The sequence below is a fragment of the Aplysia californica genome, unplaced genomic scaffold (assembly GCF_000002075.1).
Source record: "Aplysia californica isolate F4 #8 unplaced genomic scaffold, AplCal3.0 scaffold00568, whole genome shotgun sequence".
Classification (NCBI taxonomy): domain Eukaryota; kingdom Metazoa; phylum Mollusca; class Gastropoda; order Aplysiida; family Aplysiidae; genus Aplysia; species Aplysia californica.
Window position 1 is genome coordinate 135721 of NW_004797838.1, and position 21297 is coordinate 157017.

At 40.9% G+C, this 21297-nt stretch overlaps 2 protein-coding genes across 3 annotated transcripts in view; both read left to right on the forward strand.

The window, feature by feature from the left end:
* The window catches only part of LOC101855674 (nuclear autoantigenic sperm protein), a 24150-nt gene extending 16416 nt beyond the window's left edge, over positions 1 to 7734 (forward strand). Inside the window, exons 10-16 of one of the 2 annotated variants that reach the window (XM_005106996.3) lie at positions 974 to 1024; positions 2146 to 2228; positions 2424 to 2510; positions 3424 to 3504; positions 4088 to 4126; positions 5393 to 5545; positions 7372 to 7734. In XM_005106996.3, the coding sequence (XP_005107053.1) occupies positions 974 to 1024; positions 2146 to 2228; positions 2424 to 2510; positions 3424 to 3504; positions 4088 to 4126; positions 5393 to 5545; positions 7372 to 7401 (524 nt within the window). In that variant the 3' untranslated portion in view covers positions 7402 to 7734. The remainder of the gene's footprint in view (positions 1 to 973; positions 1025 to 2145; positions 2229 to 2423; positions 2511 to 3423; positions 3505 to 4087; positions 4127 to 5392; positions 5546 to 7371) is intronic. The other variant, XM_013087270.2, reaches the window with a different exon arrangement.
* A 6899-nt stretch (positions 7735 to 14633) lies between these two features.
* Positions 14634 to 21297, forward strand: part of LOC101858733 (HEAT repeat-containing protein 1) — a gene marked incomplete in the record, with an annotated part of 41083 nt that continues 34419 nt past the window's right edge. Inside the window, 7 exon segments of the mRNA XM_035972052.1 lie at positions 14634 to 14834; positions 16070 to 16237; positions 16488 to 16704; positions 17348 to 17492; positions 19131 to 19232; positions 19674 to 19940; positions 21025 to 21110. Coding sequence (XP_035827945.1) covers positions 16096 to 16237; positions 16488 to 16704; positions 17348 to 17492; positions 19131 to 19232; positions 19674 to 19940; positions 21025 to 21110 — 959 coding nt within the window.

The following is a 21297-nucleotide window of genomic DNA, read 5'->3' on the forward strand; positions in this document are numbered from 1 at the left end:
TCTGTCAGTTCATAATATGAATCATGACACCCAGACTGGTTCTTGATAGTCGAAATTCTTGTTCTAGGCCCTTCCGAACTCTCAAAGCAGGATTTATTTTTTATATAATAATGAGAGGAAAATATTATTTAATAGACTGAAATACTTAAGTCAAACAAGACCCCAGTACGACACTGAACACTGACATGTTGTTGACTGGATACATGTATATTGTACGCGTGTGTGCTCCCTTTTTCAAGCTAGTGAGCTAGTAATTTTTTTCCGGGAAATATTGCTGGACACCCTGAACATTTTACTATTACTGGTTGGTCGGTCGGTCGTGGGGAATACACATTTTCATATTTCCCAATACTCATTTCGGTTTTCTGTGATTGGCATACAAACCTTCAACCCCCTGACAGAAAATCCTCGAAAAATGACATCAGCTGCTGGAAGCTCTGCAAAACCTGGCAAATGCTTTCAAAATTGACGGGTAATTGATAGGTTTTGTAACATAAAAATATAGTTCACTGCCACTCATCATGTCAGTTTTGGTAGGTGGGTGGTTGGCGGGTGCTCTGGTGTGGTTTGCTTCTTCTTTCCTATCAAACATCTATCGTCCTGATCTCTTTCCCTTTTTTATGTTTGTTACTCTCTTGTAACACCTAATCTTCGGCACATATATGACCTTATTGTGTTGCAAGTGCAGTAAGATTCTTACTTTATAAAAGTTATGGTGGGTCCTGTTGTAGTTCACTGATGCTAATTTTTATGTCAATTCTTTGTTTCGTTTTTTTCCTCATAATGAGGCCGAGATTTGTAACGAATTGTATCCTCCATCCATGCAATAACATTAAAATTGATTCATCTTTTTATTTGCAGTGTGTTTTTAATGGTGGCTGTGTCTCATCATTTTATCTTCTAACACTTCTTGCATTGCATCATTTTCCTCCAATTTTGTCCTTATTTAAAAATCTATTTATTTTTGTTTCAGTGTCACTGAATAAACTTATTGAGGAGAAAGAGGAGGGTGCTGATAACAAAGGTAATTTGATACTTTTGAAGAGTACAGGCAAAACTGTCAAAGACACTCACTGGTTGAGTACAAGGGTGGCCATCTTACACAGTGCCATTATAATGTAAAAAAATGTATATACAAAGTGGGAGGTGGTAGTTTGTACAGATAGTCTTAAAGAGCTGGTCGTAAGAGCAAGTAGGCCTGCATTTATACGTAAAATTGTTGCCCTTTTTTTTTTCAAGAGACGCTTTGTTGGCATAAATGAACATAGGAACGGGTTGAATTTTTACTATGTAGCTGTTTGTTTCTAATATAAGTGATTTGTTTTTTACATTGTTGATGTTGCGATCTGATGTGACATTGGCCACTTTTATCAGTGTTTGGTGGTTATAGTGAATGTTAACTGGCAAGACAAGAGGTTTTGTCATGTGCCAACCAATCGGAAAAGGTGGCGTGCTCAATCTGGCAGCGACTGCACACCCTCAGTCAACGCTCCGAATGTTCCATCCACTTATAGTGGATTCCAGGCTGGACTGGCTGGGAACGAGGAAGTTGACAGCATCGCCAAAGAAGCAGCAGCGCTTACCCAGATTGACACGCCAATCGATTTCTCAACATCTAAAGCCGTCATCCACCGGTCGACCCACACGAAGTGGAAAACAAAGGTGAAAACCATACTACCGTTTGCTCAGCCACCATCATACCAGCTTGAAGCCTCGCTCAGATGACAGGACCGCAGGCTTCTCTCCCAAATTAGTACTGGTGGAAAATCGCCCAAGCTGAGATCATATCTCCACAAAATTGTGCCAGCAGACAACCCAGATCCGTCCTGTCGAGCCTGCAAGGAGGACAAGGGGACTATGGGCCATGTGTTTCTGAGATGTCCCGCCAACTATCCTGCCAGAACTCGTCTGCTAGGACATTTCAGTACCCACTTTCAGCACTTTTCAAGGACCCCCCGAGCGACTGTTGAGTTCTCGCGTGCTATCGGCATCGCTGAACGTTTATGACGCCTCAGCACCAAAAGAAAGAGAGAGAGAAGAGGTTTTGTCCGGGTTTTTGAAAAATATATGGTGTATGTGAAAATGTTTGTTTTATAAGGGATTAAGTTGTGATTGTTCCTTTTAAAAGTGTCAATTTTTCCGCAGAAAACTGCGAGACAGATGCTCTGATGAAGTACAAAGAAGAGATCAAGGAGCTGCAGGAAATCATACCAGAGATGAGGAACAAGGTAAGTTTGTGAATGGTGTGCCGTGGGTTTTGTCTCTTTTCATACACACAAACCTAGGGGTTTTGAATGTTGCTTCGAAGCAGACTTTGGCTTGTAATTCATGTTTAGGTTAATATCTCATAAATATCGAGAGTGTCTGAATTTGTTTTAGATTATTTTTTTATTTCTCTTTCTTTTTTCCCTCTTTTTCATTAGATCGAGGACACTAAAGTGGAAGAAAGAGACCTGCAGAAGATGAGGGAAATGGCTTGTGAAATGTTGGGACTATCAAGTGCCTCAAAGGTTTGTATGTGTTAACTTTTTTAATGATTATATTATAATTTGAAATAGGCCAACAGTCAATAGTATGCATTGTCTGTAAAAGATTAAAAATAAGAATTTGATGTAAACCATTACATCTCTCGGCGAAAACATCTCGTGATGTGCATTTCTTCAAGGAACAATGGGAAAGTTGAGAAGCATTGTTTTATTCATTAGCATCACACATAGGAATGAGATGCAAATACTGCTGTGTGTTCCTGCATATGGTTTTACAAGTATTTGGTGTTCATAGAGTAAGTGAAAAGGGCCATTTAGTCTGTCTGATGGACATCTTGAATCAAGACTTCCCAGGAGTTTCGTCTTATGTTGATTTCAGTGGGTTGTTGGGGGGTGCTATGGTGTGGTTTGCTCGTTCTTTCCAATCAAACATCTATCGTTCTTATCTCCCCCTTTTTTTTTCTTTTTTTTTTTTTTGTTACTCTCTTGTAACACTTCTAATCTTCTGGCGCTCATGTGACCTTATGCAGTTGCGAGCGCCGTAAATCCTGTACTAAAACTAAAACTATCTCTCCTCCTTTTTTGTGTTTGTTACTCTCTTGTATCACTTCTAATCTTTGTCACTTATATGACCTTGTGTTGCAAATGCCATAAAACACTTACTAAAACTAATGGGGTGCCTTTGAGTCTGTCTTTGTGGATATAAATCGTGTTTTCCAACCTGAGCGGAATCGGCTGTGTGTGTTGGGTTGTTTTGATGGGTAGTTAGGATCATCCTGGTAACGAGATGTATTAATGCCCTTCTAGGAAATGCATGTTGGGGGGGGGGGGACGAAAATTTTAGCCTGTTATAAATAGATGGCAAAAGTGGACACTGGCTTTAAAAGGGTTGACAAGAAGCTCTGATGTAGTGAATGATTACAATTTTGTTCACCAGGGATTTGGCTCCCCTTCAAAGAGAGTGAATTTGAATGGAGCAGGCAGCAGTGAAAGTGCAGATGTCGATGAGAATGGAGAGGTAAAAAAGTGTCTGATTGGTCCATAGTAGCACTCTCATTTTTAATATAAATATATAAAAATTTGTGTGTGTCTTTGTCATTATGCGGTTGAATCAGGCGCTCATCAATTTTTGGGGCATGTGAGGTTATTGGTATCGTCTAAAAGCTTATTCATTTGTCTTGCTTTCAAACAAAAAAATACCCATCTTTCTTGAATAGAAGTTGAGATATTTGCAATTTAAATAGGTGGCATCGCCTGGCCTGGTTTCATTTCATCGGTAAGATAAGAAAGTGGATGCCAAAGTTTAGTAACTTCAGTAGCTTGAGAGTCCTTGAAAACTGAAAAAATTAAATTCAAGAATATCATTTACAGATCGTATTTGTCAAATATACGTGTCAAATTTTATTGAGATTGAAGTAAATGAAATGAGCTTTTCTTGCACCAATAAGATATATATATATGAATTATTTACACTAACAGTTTGGGGATACCATAATGTTACAAAATTCTTATTTTATTTATATGGGGTTTTTTTGTTTTGTTTTTTATTATAAACTAGATCTATATTGACTTTGTTCTAATATCGGTTTTTTGTGTTTCAGAAAAAACCTAAAGATATTGCTCACTTAGTGAGGAGAAAGGTATGTCTTTCTAAAATTTCTTGTAATGTTACAGTGGTCTACGCCTAAGGTCCTACCCATCCACCATCTATCACCTTGGTTTGCCTTTCCCGCTTTTTTTTACAAAATATGATTATCAGTATGGTTTTCCAAAAGAAACCCAATCCCCATTTATTGACATGTAATGTGGGACAGTACTCAAAGATGTAATCTTACTAACATACTTCAACAAGCACTTTGTTCCTACTCAGATGGCCACAATTTTATTTTATTTCTTTGCTTTTGTTGTTTGTTTTTTTTAAACTAAGCCAGGTTTTGTTTACTGCTTTTTCACTCTTTCGAAAACCTGGGATCTTTGGTGGAGACTACTGTATAATGTTTGCCTTGCATGACTAGCAGTCTGAATGATGCATATTGTCAGCCAACGGTTCAAGTGTACTATGCCCAAAATTGTAATTGCAATTTTCTCTGTTGTTGTATTGATTACCTGTGCTGGAGTAATATTTTGTTGAAATTCAAGTTCTAAAAGTTGGAGGGGAGGAAAAGCGCCAAAAAAAAAAAGATATATGAAAGTGCAATGAAGTATGAAACAGTTTTTTCTCTCTCGTGAAAAATGTTGCTTTTTGGGTTTAGTACAGCTGAACAGCTTGCAGATATATTTTCCTGACATGTTTATATTTATACTGCTGGCTGTTTTTGCTCTTGGGGTTTCTTTGTTACTTGCTCAATAGCTGTACTGATGGGTTTTTTTGGGGGGTGCTGTCTTTTCTCTTGGCCAGCCTTGCCAACTGTCCTGAATTTTCTGGGAGTGCCCTGGGTCTGGGTATTTGAGGTCTTTGAGGAAAATGGCCCCACTTGGTGTAGTTTTGTTTGTCGTTGTCTAATCTGATGTTATAATGTTGAGTGTTCCTGTTTGGGTTTTGAAAAAGTTGGCAACCTGCTCTTTGCTAACAGGTCCCCAAATGTACTAGGCTTCAGACTCTTCGGGGGTTAACTTGTGATGGTTCCCTCTGCACCAGTGACACATGATTGAAAAATGACTGCCCAGTTTATGGATCTGACATAGAGGCTCTCTTTTTATTTAATTTCTCAAAACTTTAAAAAATGATGTACGTGCTTTTATGAATTTACCCAGAGTCGCTTGTTGGCCTATATTTGTCCTGTGTATTCTCCCTCTGCCACTTTTTCAGGGCACTAAAGTGCTATTCTTGTATAGTTTTATGCTTCTCTTTAAGGTGTTATATGACAGGATTGTAGTTAATCTGTAATTGCATGCACATATTTTAGAGGAAACCGGAGGATGATGAACCCATCTCAAGTGCTCTTGAATTGAAGAAAATTCGCCAGGAGGAAACAGCTAGCAGCGACGTCAAGCCTGTTACCGAAAACGGTGCCGCAAGCACAGAGGAGATAAATACACATACTCCCTCAGAAGAAAAGGTATGCTGTTCAAGATGAAGGGGAAACGATAGTTTGTATTTCTTACATCTGGTTGTAAAACGTTTAGAGAGAACTATAGGGAGCCTTTGTCACTGTTTTCCTCTTGTTCATTTTAAAATAGAAAAAAATGGATCTTCAGACGCGTATAAACAACCACTTCCAAGTCCATCTGTCTATTGGACTGTTTCTTTTCTCCTCAACAATGGGTGGCTGTGATGGACAATTTTGACGTTTTTACCTGAACTATAAGTATAAGAAGAGATGTCTGGTGGGGGGTTACTACAAGTGGAGGTATAGAACCTAATTAACTTACTTCTCTTTATTCAGCCAAGGCCTTTAGTGTGAACGTCGTTGCCTGTTGGTTTGAGGGGAGCAGGGGACTTATATTACGCATGCGCTTGCTGGCTTCTATCATCCCCATCTATGCTTGAATTTTTCTTTCCAACATGTTTCCTCATGACATCCGTTTTTGTCAGGACATGCTGTTGTTGGGGTTTTTTCCCCTTGTTCTCGCCACCTTCCTTAGTTAGTGGCATGATTGTCAAGATCCCTCAAGGCTGTCTTTTTAACCCTCTAAGTAGATCTAAATCTCATAAACCTTTATACTTTCAGAAAGTAGAATGTAAATAGAAAATGCAGTTCATTTGTGAAGAAGTTGAAATGTTTGGCAACAAGTGATGTTTTTAAAAAAAAAACAACCAATAAGCAGCTCAAATTACGGCAGATTTAATCAGCCGTTGATACTAGGAAAGTGAAATAGGTTTGTATTACTACTGCTAGTACTTACTACGACCACCACTACTAACAATTTCCTGAAACATGAGCCTTTTCTCTCTTGTATGTGTGCACAACCAGGGCAGTGTCCGATGCACTGGGGTGCTGCAAACATTTTCTTTTTTCACCGCTGCATGGGTGGGGTTTGCTTGCCAACTAGCTGATGTCACATACATTCGCACTAAAGATAGAACTGTGAACACACATACACTAACTCACACACTGGAGATAGAACTGTGAACACACATACACTAACACACTCACTGGAGATAGAACTGTGAACACACATACACTAACTCACACTGAAGATAGAACTGTGAGCACACACTAAAGATAGGACAGTGAACAGCTGTATTGCTAACTGCAGGAGACTCTTTTTCTGTGAAAGCTTGTGTAGCACACAAACACTATAATAATTTCCCCAACCTGTTTCATCTATTTTTTCTGTTTCGTATCAACCTATGATCTAGCCATGCAAAACATTCAACACCACACATTTTTAAAGCGAATATCCATTTTGTGTATCTAATTCTATCATTTAACTTAACTTGTCTAGGTTGTTTGATAACAAAAAAATTGACACCTTCCCCCTCCCCCTTCTCCCCACGCACACACACACTTTTTGCGGGTTGTTTGGGGGGGGGGGGGGGGGGGGGGGGGGGTGGGCACTGGTAGTTTCTACTTCTGTACCGTCTTTTGTTTCTGTCTGTTTTGCTCTTTCCCAACACTAAATGAGTTATGAGATATTTTGTTGGTCCACTTCTCTTTCCTCCAAACTTCCTCCCTTCACATACTATTGTCTATACTGTCTTAGGTATATAGCAGAGGGGCTCTTTTTGTGCTCCCTGGGCATTTTTGGAAAGCATGTTTAATTGTATGGGGTGTGTCTGTCTTATATCTCCCTCTGAATAATCATGATAATTATTAGTAGTAGTATTATACCAGATACCAAGGAATACAAACTGAAACTTTCTTTCCCTGTGTTTTATTTTATCACATTACTAGGAGCTATTCTTGTATGTAATTGCTTTTCACTTTTCTCTTCATTTCAGAAAAAAACAGAGGAGCCCATGACCTCGTGAAAATGTCTGGACCAGACGTGACATGACGAATGATTGAAAGTATTTACTGTTACCGTACACAACTGCCACTCTATGACCTCTCACTAGCCCTTTTTTCATACGGGGTGAAATTCTGAGAAGTTTCAGCATTCTTATTTTGATAACGTTTGTCGTAACATCTTTTTGATCATTGTACTTGAGTTTAATTTTTTGCCCTCTCTCCATGTATGGAATTTATGCGTGATTCAGTGCATACAGTACTTTGCGCACATGTTCATGCCTTATCTTCCTCTTGTAAATTGGAAATGATTATATTTGTTCGTGATATTGATGAATAGATTCAAGTAAAAAGAATTTGGTCTTGTGTTGCTTATTCAGAGTAGTTTTGTTGTTGTTGTTGTAGGAAGGGCTTGTTTTGTTGCTGCCTTATGGTTCTATCTGCCTGTTTCAATCATTTTGAGTGGGTGATTGGCAGGTGCTCTGGTGTGGTTTGCTCCTTCTTTCCTATCAAATGTTTATCATCATCATCATCTTCCCTTCTTCTTTTTTATGTTTGTTACTCTCTTGTAACACCTCTAATCTTCTGGCACTCATATGACCTTATGCAGTAGCGAGCGCCGTAAAACCTCTACTAAAACTATCTAATCTTCAGCACTTATAGGCCGAGATGACCTTATACTTATTGTGTTGATGCAAGTGCCGTAACACACTAAAACAAACATCAATCATTTTGAAAATGATTTGTATAGCTCTGCTCTAAGCTGGCAAAATACCTTTTTTCATATTGGCGCCAAAATGTTTTATTTGCTAAAACCTCTTTTTCTCAAAACTGCTGTGGAGGAAAAAAGGCATTGTCAGCTTACGGCACGGCACAGCTGTTCACAAATGAGTCCCCAACAAACATAGTTAGGTACCTTGAGCAGCTTTTGCTGGTTGCTTGGGCAAAGGTTACAATGAAATATATAGGTTTTATTGCTGTATGGAAAGATAGAGGGAAGGAAGAGCAGGGAAGGACAGAACAACATACACAGAGATGGACCAACTGTGTGACAAATGATGCAGAGAAAAGTCGAGCTGATCGGGGAGACTTTACAACACGTAGGGGGGGGGCCATGATGGTGGTCAATGTCTGCTTAAGAAGATTAATTAAAGTAATGTAAAAGGAAGAGGCCAGGGAGACCCCAAAAGGGGTCCACCAAGACAGCGAGGTGTAGACTTACTCCGGTGTAAACCTGAAATTTCTTTTCAAAGACTTCTTCCTTTCCTCTACTGTGTGACTTGATGAATGTCCAATGACTAGTTTTTCGTTCAGCTGCTCCGCTCTCTTGCCAATGACTGTTTTGAAGGCAACAAAGTTTTCGAAATACTCTCCCACTCCCACTGACACAACCGGCACCGCCATTTTCTGTCAGTCTGGAGAAGGCGGAAACAATGCAAAGTCAACCGTGAGCAAAGCAAAATATTTCTGGGGTCTCCCTAGCCTCATTGGCTAGAGGCAGCGGTAGACAGTACAGAAGACCCCGTTTGGGGTCCGGCTAGACACTCTCTTGGTAAAATGCCTGTGGCTTTTTTTGTCTATAGTGGTAACTATTCAAGTACCATTGTGCGAAGGTGGTGGACATTTTGTAGCCTATAGTATCAGTATCTGAGAGGCGTTTGCCTCTTTGTCTTTTACTCACCTGCATGACAAGATTTGTGCCCCAGTGTGGTCAACTTTTTCCCCACATTTTCTCTGTTGTTGCTGACCAAGTTTGCTTGTGGGTCGTTGGCGGGTTCTCTGTGTGGTTTGTTCCTTTTCTATCAATAATCTCTATCATCTCTTCTCTCCTTTTATTTGCATGTTACTCTCAAGTTTCAGCACTAACTCTATGATCTTCAGCAATTTATATTTAATTTGTGTATTTCAAGCAGATCTACTGAAAAACTTGAACTAAAACAAAAACATAATCTGTTTCTTGGAGAAATGTGGCCGTTGTGGTGCAGAAACTCTTGGCTTGGTGAATTTGACTGTAAATTTTGTTTGATGTTGAAAAGACTTAAGCATTGGAACAGGCGTCTGTGGTGAAGCGGTCAGTTGGTTTGCTGTCGCACACAGGAGGCCCCAGTTCGATTTCCAATAGAGGGAGAATTTTGATTACCTCGAGTCTTTCTGCTAGGATGTATCCCTCTCAGCTTGGGTGGCCCTGATGGGCAAGGTTGGAAGCCCACCTCCTAAATTATCTAAATTTTGTTGATGGGGACGTAAAAACATTTTAGAAATGTTAAGCACCATTTTGTGGTGCACCAGGTAACGGTCAGGTGCTTCACGTGGGTGGTTGGCGGGTGCTCTAGTGTGGTTTGCTCCTTCTTTCCCATCTATCATTACTAATATCCCCTCCTTTTTTGTATTTATTACTCTCTTGTAACACCTCTAATCTTCGGCACTTAGATCTATATTATAACCTTATTGTGTTGCAAATGCCGTAATACTCTTACTAAAAACTAATTGCTTCTCTCACTGTCACAAGCAGGAGACCAGGGTGGGTAGGAATTTGTCGCGGTCTTTCTCAACTTTCTGGGATATTGTGTATTCGCCCAGCCCTGACAGGCAAGGTAAGAAGCCGGCCTCCTAAATGATCCAGATATTATCATAATTATGTCAATGGGGCCTAAAAACTACCGTCCCTACATAATTTATAGAATTTAATGGTTGTGGGGAGTGGGTTTGCAAGATGAGAAAGAGCACACCCGTTCATATTTATTATTTCATCAGCGTTTTCCAGTCACCCAAATCTATTCCTGGAAGGTTGCGTGTATATTGCACGTGTACTAATACTATGAATAGTAATAGTATGATAATACAGTCGATGGATATGTCCTGTGCGCTGAACCATGCGTTCGCACCAAATACTCGGACTCAGACGAACAACAGTAGTTCGAACAACAGCCAGTGAGGTGTTCACACTAGCACTCGTACGGGTGACTGTCGTTAGAACTACAGACTTCAACAAAAGTTAAGGACCACTTTGACAGACAGTTCTAATTTTTTTTAATATTCGAAAAAAGACAGCAAGAAATGTTGGCTCTGGAAGTGTTAATGGGTTACCAAAGCGTACTGGTACTGCAAAGCCTCCTAAGGGACCAAAACCACCACGTGAGCGCGGAAATCCTCGGAGAACTTTAGCCAAATTTGCTGTTTTTTATCGACTTGTGTCTGTGTGCGACACCAAGGACTCTCCTCAGTTAAAATTTCTGGTGCACGTCATAAACGGACGTACGGTCTCGACCCAGTATAAGCCACCGTTTGCGCAAAATCTGGCATCGCATCAACATACCACTAAGACGAAAGCTGAGAGACTTTGATCGTGCCAGAGCTATGGCATGGCTGGAGGATGGAGTTGGAGCCCGAGAAGTTGCCAGAAGGCTCGCAGTGTCACACTCTGTCATTGTCCCCTTGAGGCAGCGCCATCACGCCACTGGATCAGTCCAAGAAAGCCCACGTGCAGGTCGACCCAAGAAGACCACTCAGTGTTTGCAAGTGGTCCCTAACTTTTGTTGAAGTCTGTAGAACAACATTCTAGTTCTAGCGACAACCAGATAAAGTGTAGATGGCCGTGAAGATCTTCAAAAACAAACACGGTAGCCAAAACAAGAGTGCTAGTTTTGCTGTGGGTAAAAGTAAAACAACTTAGATCTACAGAATGAAAAAAGAGGACAAGGAGGTTCCCGTTTTCTACGATCGAGAGGTATTTGGTAAATATCACCATCTTATCCCGCATTTACTGGAAAACGAAAAGAAATGTGCATAAAGTCTATTTCAAGAAAGACTTGTAATAACGACAAGGTAAAATTATTTTCTTTAATAAGAACTTTTTTTAATGTAACTTATTGTAGGCCTACTTACAAGTATTTTGTATGCAAGCGGGGGGAGGGGGGTGAGAGGGGTGAGAGATAAGAGGAAAAAGAGATGTAATTCCAATCTAGTAGTAGGCTACATGTAGTTAAAAAAAAATACTGGTTTTACATTCTTTGTCCTCGACGTTCATGAGGTTCACGTCAGTAGCAGTCATCTTGTGAGGTGTTGAAGATTTAATTTAGAGTACAGCTGTAGGGCCTATCTGCTGGGCCTTTCGTCCTGAGCTTATAACAGTCTTGTGCTCAGACATGTGGGTTATGAAGAAAGGCATAGAGCTAGCTGCTGGCCCCATCACTTTTGGCCTCTTCTACATCCCGTGTCATGTTTGTAGTTGTAGCCCTCACTGTAATACATGTACATGTGTAATAGTCCACTGTAAATGTAATACACGTGCAATAGTCAAACCTCGTTGTACCGCCAGCCCCGTTGTATCACCAAATTTATGGTCGTCCCAATGTAGGCGGTATAACGGGTTTGACTGTGATGTAGGCCCACTGGGTCCTTGCTCTTTTTAAATGCTTAGAAAAACAGCGTTCATTTCTCCTTGGAGTTCTAGTTTCTGATTGCCACTCTGCGGTTTCATTCTAGGCACTAGATTTAAAAAAAAATGGATTACAGCCTTCATCGAATGACATACTGTATTGCTCAAGCCAAAATCTACAAGTGTGTCCTAGCATGGTTTGCTTCGTTCTTCTGTCTTCCACCCACCGGCTCTCTGTCTCCTTCCAACCCCTTTACTTTTCCCAGCTAAGAGAGAGAGAGAGAGAGAGAGAGAGAGAGAGAGAGAGAGAGAGAGAGAGAGAGAGAGAGAGAGAGAGAGAGACGCAACATAACATGAATTACATGTAGGCCTATTAGAAAGCGTCAAATCAAGTACGCTAACTAGACAGGTCTATGAAATATACTGGCGGTCATTAAAAATCCACCATTTTGGATTGAGCACATTTTCCACCAAAATTTATCCAGTGACATCAATTGAGGTTGACAAAAGTTCACAGACAACAGAGGTTACCGATCACATAAAATTTGAAGTTCCCAGTTCAAAACTGTCAATGCGCGCGCAACACGCAAAAATCCGATGTGTCGACCTGAAACCTAAACTTTGTTTATCGAGAGATTTTTTTGGCTGTTAGGGAGAGATTAGATTCAGCCATAACAAAAACTGACATTCTTTACTCTGTGCGACAGATTTTTTCTGCGCAAAATAATGCCGCGACTTTCCATGCAAGAACGTGAAAGGGCCATTGGAATGCTCCAAGCCGGAATGGCAGCATGGCAAGTTGACAGGCACATGAGCTGTAGCCACTCGACTGTTATCCGGTTGTCTCAACGAAATGCAGCTACTGGATCTACAGCAGATCGGCGACGGAGCGGCCAACCCCGAGTTACAACACCAGCGCAAGACCACTACATTCGCCAACGTCACCTTCGAGACCGTTTCCTGCCTACACCGGAAATAGGTCGTCAAGTGGTTGGTCGGCGTGGACCAGGATCTGAATGGAGCGTGCGACGCCGTTTGCGGGAAGCAGGACTTGCAGCCAGACGCCAGTACGTTGGTTCTGTCCTGACACAGGGGCACCGTCAACAACGTTTGCAGTGGGCCAGGCAGCATTTACAGTTGACACGTCGCTAGTGGAGGACTGTAGTCTTTTCTGACGAGAATCAGTTTGCCCTTTCGCATGCTGACGGGAGAAAAAGAGTCTGGAGACGCCCCGGCGAGCACTACGCCAACTGTTACATGCTGGAGGTCGATAGATGGGGAGGAGGCAGCGTCATGGTATGGGGAGCGTTCAGCCACAATTATCGCACACCACTGTACTTCTTCGACCAGCCTGTGAATGCCAACACGTACCAGTAGGTTCTGCAGAACCACGTCGTCCGCTATTTGGTCAACACCCAGAGCTGCAGTTATGCCTACACGACAACGCCCGCCCGCACACCGCTCGAGCCACCACTGCTTTTCTGCAGGCAAACAACATTGATGTCCTGCCTTGGCCATCACTGTCTCCTGACATGGTGCCAATTGAGCATGTGTGGGACGGCTTGGCCGCCGTTTGTCGCGTGGAAGACCTCTACACAATCTCCGAGAGCTGAGGTGTTCTTTGACAAATGAGTGGGTACAGATTCCACAGGTGTTCTTTCAGACTCTGGTCAATTCCAGAAGAAGGCGCTGCCAATCCTGTATTCAGGCCAATGGAGGACATACACGATACTAAGGGAGGTGTTAAAAACTCAATTTACTGCTCTGATTTTGGAAAAAAGGACTTTTTGTTACTCCTTGCTTTTGTGGTCGCGGTGCCATATTTGACCTTTTCATTTCATTGCAGCTGTGAATATTCACACAATTACCATAGAATGCTATGGTATACAATCTGTTAGAAAAAAACTCCAACAAAACACATTACCATTATTTGAATTGTTTTGTAAGTGGTGCGTTTTTAATGACTGTCAGTATATAGATCTACACAAGGTGGATGGCGCAGCGGGCCAAGTGCCGTCCAGATTATCTAGCCCTCAACGTTAGGTTATATTTTCTATTTTATATACGACATGTGTAAAGGTGCTTTAACGCTCTAATCAACATAAATTGATTATTTAATTATTTAGGAGACGCACTTCCGACCCTGCCTGCCATTGGCAGGGCCAACCCGGACCGAGAGGGATGCAACATCCCAACAACAACCCCCCCCCCTCAAGAATTGTACTCCCTGCTGAAAATTATTCCCATTTAGGAATCGAACTCAGGCCTCCAGGGTGTTATAACAGTGAAGCACCTACCACAGATGCCGCAAGGATTACCTGAAATAGGTGGATTAAGAAAATAACTGCTAAAAAGAAAAAAAATGGGACAAATACGATCAGTTTTGAGGGGACTTTTTTCCACCGAAGCAACAGCTATTGTTATGTTAGATTACTAAGATTGAATCTGTTTTAAGTATTTTTCGATAAAACAGGCGGTATTCAACAAATCAAGGAAGCCCTGTTTGTCTTAATATAACATAACATCGAACAGAATATGAAAGAGTATTAGCAGGAAAGGATAAATAGACTCCAAAAAAGTTTTTTTTTTTTTTAAAGTGGCATGGTGAGGTGGATTTGGGGAGAATTTCTACACTTGATTCACTTTGTCATCAGGTCAGTATGGACAAAACAGGGTAGGTTCCCCCCCACAAAAAACAAGAAGTATAAAATGTCACCGTCTTGGGCAAAAAACAGAAGCGGTATTGTTTTTTAAAACCAGAGATTGCTAATCGCCATACATGACTCTACTAAAGTAGGGGGAAACAATAAACACCCTCGCGGTCTCTCTATTACTTTTGTTCAATTTGTTTCATATTACAGATCTAGACAGAACAAAGGCGTGACAGTTTTTAGCAATTTGCCAACTTCAACCGAAGGGAAGTAACTCTGAACGTTTGTTATTTAAAAAATATGAATTCCATTATCTACTTTGGCGAAATACGAAAGCACGTCAACAAAACTCAAAACCACATGGAGGAAAGTTATCACTTGTAGATCATTTATTTCAAATCAGTGCAGTTTATTTTCTATTACGCCGGTAAGTTACGTATACTCTAAACCTGTTTGCCCATTGATAATTTAAATAAGACTGTCCTCCAGATCAAATTTCATTCTCTTGTTCCCGCACACTAAGAAGCGGCGTTAGGTTGGGATCAGTGCAATCGATTGCTTGTTGTTGGTATTGAAAATGGTCATCGTTCAGACTTCCATTTGTAGCCTAAATGTTGACACAATAACAACAACATAATAAGAATAATAATAATAGTTCGTCCGCTAATGAACGATACTATGGCTGATGAGACCAATTCAAATTCTGGCAGAGAAAAGTTTGCCACACGATTTTCATGTTGAATTTGAGCATTCAAAGACTTTAAACTCAACTTCCACTTCCCACTTATCCAGGATGTGCCAAACTTGCAGGCCTCTCTCTTGGTTTTAGCATTTCTTATTTGTGAAGCCGAGGATCATTTGCTGCAAAACACTGAGTGCTGCTTTCCAACTGGGTATGTCACATGTCAGGAGCAAGGCCCCCCGTTAAAAGATGTTTTAAAAGGCTACTGTTTTTCTGTGTCGACAAAATTAAAATAGATTCTACATGTGTTTATTTACAGAACTGCTTTCTTATCAAGTCTTCTGCATTTTGAAATTAGAAATCTACACGATTCTAAGCAAAGGGAGTCTCAGAATACATGGAGCTACTAGATCTAGAGCTCCTAGCACACCTCTGTGATTGGCCCTAACCTAATATACTATATAATCTAGATGACGTATTTTCACCATCTATTTTTGTTGTCTTCCGGGGTTTCCCTCTCGAGTTGACTAGAAAACTAAATGTAAATACCTATCTTTGCCGTGTGTGTTGTTCCTTTGTTCATATGCTTGTGTTTTTGTTTGTGTGTATAATGTGCATGTATGTTCGTCTGTGTGTGCTTGAGAATATATAATGAATATATTGAGAGTGTCTGGAATGGCTGAGAAATCCAAAATGTATTCCAATTGTATATTTATTATTATTCAAAATGGCAATAAAGAGTATTATTATGATGATAAAAGATTATAAAGGGTGATTGTGACAGATCTAGTCAACTCACTAGGGAAACCTCGGAAGACGACAAAAATAGATACGTCATCTATATTTGGGCCAATCACAAAGGTGTGCTACGTTCTCTTGTTAGCTTTATATCCTCAGAATTCCCTTTCATTACTGATGGAATCAAATCTGTGTCTACTTTGTCAATCATTGAATTGATGTTCGTCTGTCTTTTTTTGCAGACGGCAGGTGTCTGCCAGCGTTGACCATGACTTCTTTAGCAGCTCAGCTGAAGAAACTTGCCATCCCAGAGACCCAAGGCGTCCTCAGTTCTGGGCTGCAACAAGCGTCGTTCTTGTATGCTCAAGGGGAGGCTGCTACTTATGACAAACAACATTTCTACAATATCGGTAAGCTGCAACTTGTGTTACTTCAGCCTCTTCACTGCTGTATAGACATATTTGTCTCTTTTATAATCTGACTCCTAGCCTGTTCTCTGCCACTGTACCTTACAATTTGTTCAGAGTGGCTTGGACTGACTTGTAGTTTTTACTTTGGAAAAATATATATATATGTATATTATTACGAAGACTTTATTCCCTCCCCCCCCCCCCCCCCGCCCATAAAAATTGCATAAATTTGCCATTTTTTTCTCTCTAGGTATAAATGGGTTACAGCAACTGATTGAAAAAGATGCATGTTTTGAGGAGTTTGAGCAAAACTTGTTTGCCCCGTCGTCGCAGTCTCTGCAGCGCTACATTCAGACGTCGGAGGTGAACAAACAGCTGGACCAAAACATCTCCAGGTTCCTGCTGCAGCTGTCCCCGTACATGCAGCTACGGGAGTCACACAAGGCCATGGAGTGGTTGGTGCACAGGTGAGGCGGGTATGGCTAGATACAGGTTGGGATTTGTTCTAGGGTCTTGTACAGTCGAAATTGTCCTAGCCCGCCACCCGTGGTAGAAGACAAAAGTAGCTGTCTTACACAGTGCCATTAGAATGTAAAAATGACCTGAGGGGTGATATGAGAAGTGGCCGTTTGTACAGGTGATTGTCTTGAACATGACCGTTGGAGCAGCTTTGGCTGTACCTGTCACCTCACCAAAGTGACAGTTTTTATCTAAGTAAAATGTGAATTACAGTCGAATCTGCCTCAGTAGTCGCCTGTCTCTGACACCCTTGTGTTTTTCCTATGTCCTATTTTTTTAATCTATCCATAGTGGACATGGTCAGTCATTTTCACAATATTTAGCCTTTAAACTTGATCAGAGCTTTTACTGGCTACACAAGTTTTCTGCCAACCCATCCTCTGACCGAATGTGTATTTTTTATCAACGCAAGGAAGCGGCTGGGATTATTGCCTGGCTAGGTACTACTGACTAAGCAAGAGGGGAAGGACAAATTAGAATTCTTACTCAATGAAAAACTAGTTTTAGATTATTCTGCTTTTCGTTTTCGCGTGTTTTGAGGCGATAATTGAAGGAAATTGTTTTTATTTCATTGTTAATGTTTCTTTTCAGATATAATATACATCTGCGTAATGTGGATGCCTTAATGATGTGTGTGCTGCCATATCATGACCAAGACCCGTTCATGAGAGCACTGCGGCTGCTGAATATGAGCAGCAAAGAATGCGCTATGTGGCGCTGGTTGGAGCCCATCAAGGTAATGAACTTCTCGCAAATTTTGTTACTTTCAAATGATTTTTTTCTTTCTTGAATATAGGTCCTGTCAGCACAATTTAGATCATTTAGGAAGCAAGCTTTTGACCCTGCTTGTCAGGTTCAACCTGGGCTGAGTGGGATATAACATTCCAGAAGAAAGACTGAGATACTCCGTTCAGATTTCTCCCCACTCAGGAATGGAACTCGTGTCTCCTGCGTGCGACAGGGAAGTACCTAATTGACCCTTCCACGCTCTGGAACTGAAGAATAGGTCTTATGTTTACTGAAGCGCATGTTACAAGGAACTCACATATTCTTTCTGTCTTGAGAAAAATAAGTTAACTTAATTTTTTTTGCTTCTCGCTGTAAAAGGCCGGGTCAGAGGGAGTTATTCATTTTTCTTGGAACAATGATGATATATAGACCTGCATGTTTGCCGACAATCGTCTGAAATCCGACAATCGCGACCCGACCCGCGAACCGGCCGATGCTATCGCTAGGCCCGCCTGTATCAGTCAATGTGCGTAGTGCGAGGCCTGGTCGACTGCCAGCGACCCCTTTTTCTCCCGTCGGCTTCGTCGGCACTTTCGTTTTCGTGCCGACCGCCGACGCGCGCACCTCCGACTGCCGACGTCGGCGTTTCCGACATAATTGTCGGAACCTAAGTAGAAATGCGAATACGAAAAAGGACTACAACTTAAATTATCTACTTTCAGTTTCGTGCTCGAGCGGCCATTTTGAATTTCGTTTGTTGACTAATTCAATTGTTCAGATCGTGTGGATTCATTCAAGTCCGACTCTCTTGTTCTAATAGAATCTAGATCTAGATCTAGATTTATATAGATCATTATAGACCTCAATGGAGGATTCATATTCCAATTCTATTGTGTCAAACCCTTTCATAGGTTGTGCTGTAATATTAGTATTGGTAAAAATAAGCATTTCATCAGGTGCGTGAATTGGATTATTTATTTAGATCTAGATAAAGATCTAGAAATCTAGATCTAGATCTAGAATCTAGACTCAGCTGAGTCCCTCTGTTCGGAATCGGATGCGGATTTCTAGTTCAAGGCATATTCCTGTTCACTTGTTCTACAAGATGTAGATCTAGATCTAGATTTATTTAGATTACTGGATCTATATGGAGTATTCATATTCCAATTCTATTGTGTTATTGTATCAAACCCAAAAGCAATGTTGATGTAAGCCATATAGATCTAGATATAGAATCTAGATCTAGATCTATATGCTCCTTGTCTGTTTTGGAGTGTGGTTTTTTAATTAAAATTTTTTTTTTCATTTAGGACTTGTTTTGGAATTTTTTACATGAGGCCCGTTGCAGGTTCTTTTTGGGGGTAGGGTTAGGGTTAGGTCTCTTCATTATTGTGTTTGTTGGGGTGGTCGCTCGTTACTCGGATAGTCCTTCCTTATGACACCCACAAAGGCTTTTGGGGGGGGGGTGCGCAAAATTTTCAGACTATCTGGTTGAGGCTCACATGCAGGTCTAGATATACATATTACTGTTACTGATTTTTGAATGTGTAAACTTTACAGTAGAAGATGATCCAGCAACTCTGAGCAACTGTTTATGTGTTTTATTTATTTTTTGTTGTAAATTTGTGTTTGTCTTTGTCTTCAGAAAGGAGAGTCGTTTTTGCCACGTCAGACCTTGGTGACTCACTGCCGATCTGCCAAAGGTTTCCTGGGCTTCATCTGTGACATGTTGGCCAAGCACATCGAGGTGAGGTCATGTTTCCTGCGGTTTCTGGTAAAATCATGTTACTGTGGTTTCTGGTATAATCATGTTACTGTGATTTCTGGTAAAATCATGTTACTGTGGTTTCTGGTAAAATCATGTTACTGTTGTTTCTGGTAAACCATGTTTCTGTTGTTTCTGATAAAGTCATGTTATCATTGTTTCTGATAAAATCATGTTACTGTGATTTCTTGTAAAATCATGTTCCTGATGTTTCTGGTAAACCATATTTAGTCACAATTGTTTCTCTTAAAAGGGTATTACTGTTGTTTCTCGTACAATGAGTTGTCTTCCTCACGGTAAATATTCTCTTTAACTGTTTAACAGCAGAGGACTAGAAATGTTGACAGTAGCTTATCACAGCTTTCGGTTATAGAAAACGGTAATGCTGATGCTGTATTGTATTGTGTCTGTCGCTGCCCCCAGGCTAACACGGACGACTCGGGCGTCCCGTCCAGGCGACGTCTGCAGCGAGTGATCAGCTTCTACACACAGACGGTCCTGGGCGTGCTCATGGCGGGGCCTCCCACTGAGCACATCCTATCCACGCTCATCCCGTCCATCGGTGCCGGGCTGCGGTCACGTGACATGCCGGATCACATGACCTCGGCATATATGGTCCTCAGTCAGCTGCTGGTGCAGACAACTCTGGAGTCCTCGCTGTTAGAGTCACTGCTCAATGTCTTGTGCAAGGTGAGTTGGTTCAGCTGTTAGTTGGTTGATTTAGTTTCAGTTTTAGTAAAAGTTTTTTGGCACCTACAACACAAATAGGCTATTAAGGTGCAGAGGATTAGGCGTGTTACAAGAGAATAACATACAAAGAAAAGGAGGAGGGATAAAGATGATAGATGTTTGATTGGAAAGAAGGAGCGAACCACACCAGAGCATTGGCCAACTACCCACTTGGTTGACTTGATGAGACCCAGTTTGAACTATATTCTGAGATACCACACTTATAACGAATGGTAAAGCGCATAGACCCTACTTTCTAGAGGAATATATGCTTTGTGAATGTAACTATGCTGCCTTTCATTGTCTTTGTTATTATTCTGGATGATATAGTTTTAACAACATTCATATTTTAAAAAATATTTACGCAAAGATGCGGTTCTTGGATTAAGTATTTTGATGTTGTTCAGGAGCGAATAACAGCTGTTTTCCACAGGTTCTTTCAAAGGCTGAGCTTCTCATATATCTTTTTGAAAATTGGTGCCTCTTGTGCATTTGGTTCCTGGTCGTTTTTCACACTATTTCTTCACCCTACCTCTGATGTGTCCTAAGAGCTGTCACATCTTCACTCAGAATCATGCCTGGAGACTACCCATATTTTTTGTCTGATAGAAGTGGTCTGCTGTTTTTGCTATCGGCAACTCTGGTTTAGTGATTAGGCGTCGGAAATACTTTATACAACGACAAAACACAGCTGATAAAAACCTGTAAATTCTTTACCATATCGACAGGCCGAATGGCTAGAACTCAAATGGCCGCTGGATCGAAAAAGTAAAGTAAGTAAAGTGTAGTGATTAGGCTCTTTGCTAACACTGGCAGAAGACATGAGTTCACTTTCTACCTTGGGAAGATAATTTTTGAGTACTTCTGTCTATCTGCTGGGATGTTGTATCGTATGTCACTCAGTTAAGGTTTGACCCCACGGGCAGGATTGATGCAGCTTGACCCTTCAAAGGTCTATATTGTTTCAAAGTATGGGTAAACATTTTTTGCTCTCAAATTAGTTTCTGTAATGCGTTGAAATGTTTTTGTTTATTTTTCTCTTCAGAACATCCAGCCAAGCCTGGTTCATGCTGCGGTCACTGTCGTGGTCCTCATTTTCCAGAGGCAGGCCATCAACAAAGTCTCCAAAAAGTAGGTCACAGTTCGTCTTCTCTTCATGTCTTTGCTACCATTTAGATTAAATAGATCATGTATGCATTCCTCTTTTTTGTCCGTCTGAAAAGGGAAAACATGACATTTCGTCAGTGCCACAAGAAAAATGAGTACAGTCAGACCTTTTCTAACAGCCATCTGTCCAAGACAATCACCCATACAAACG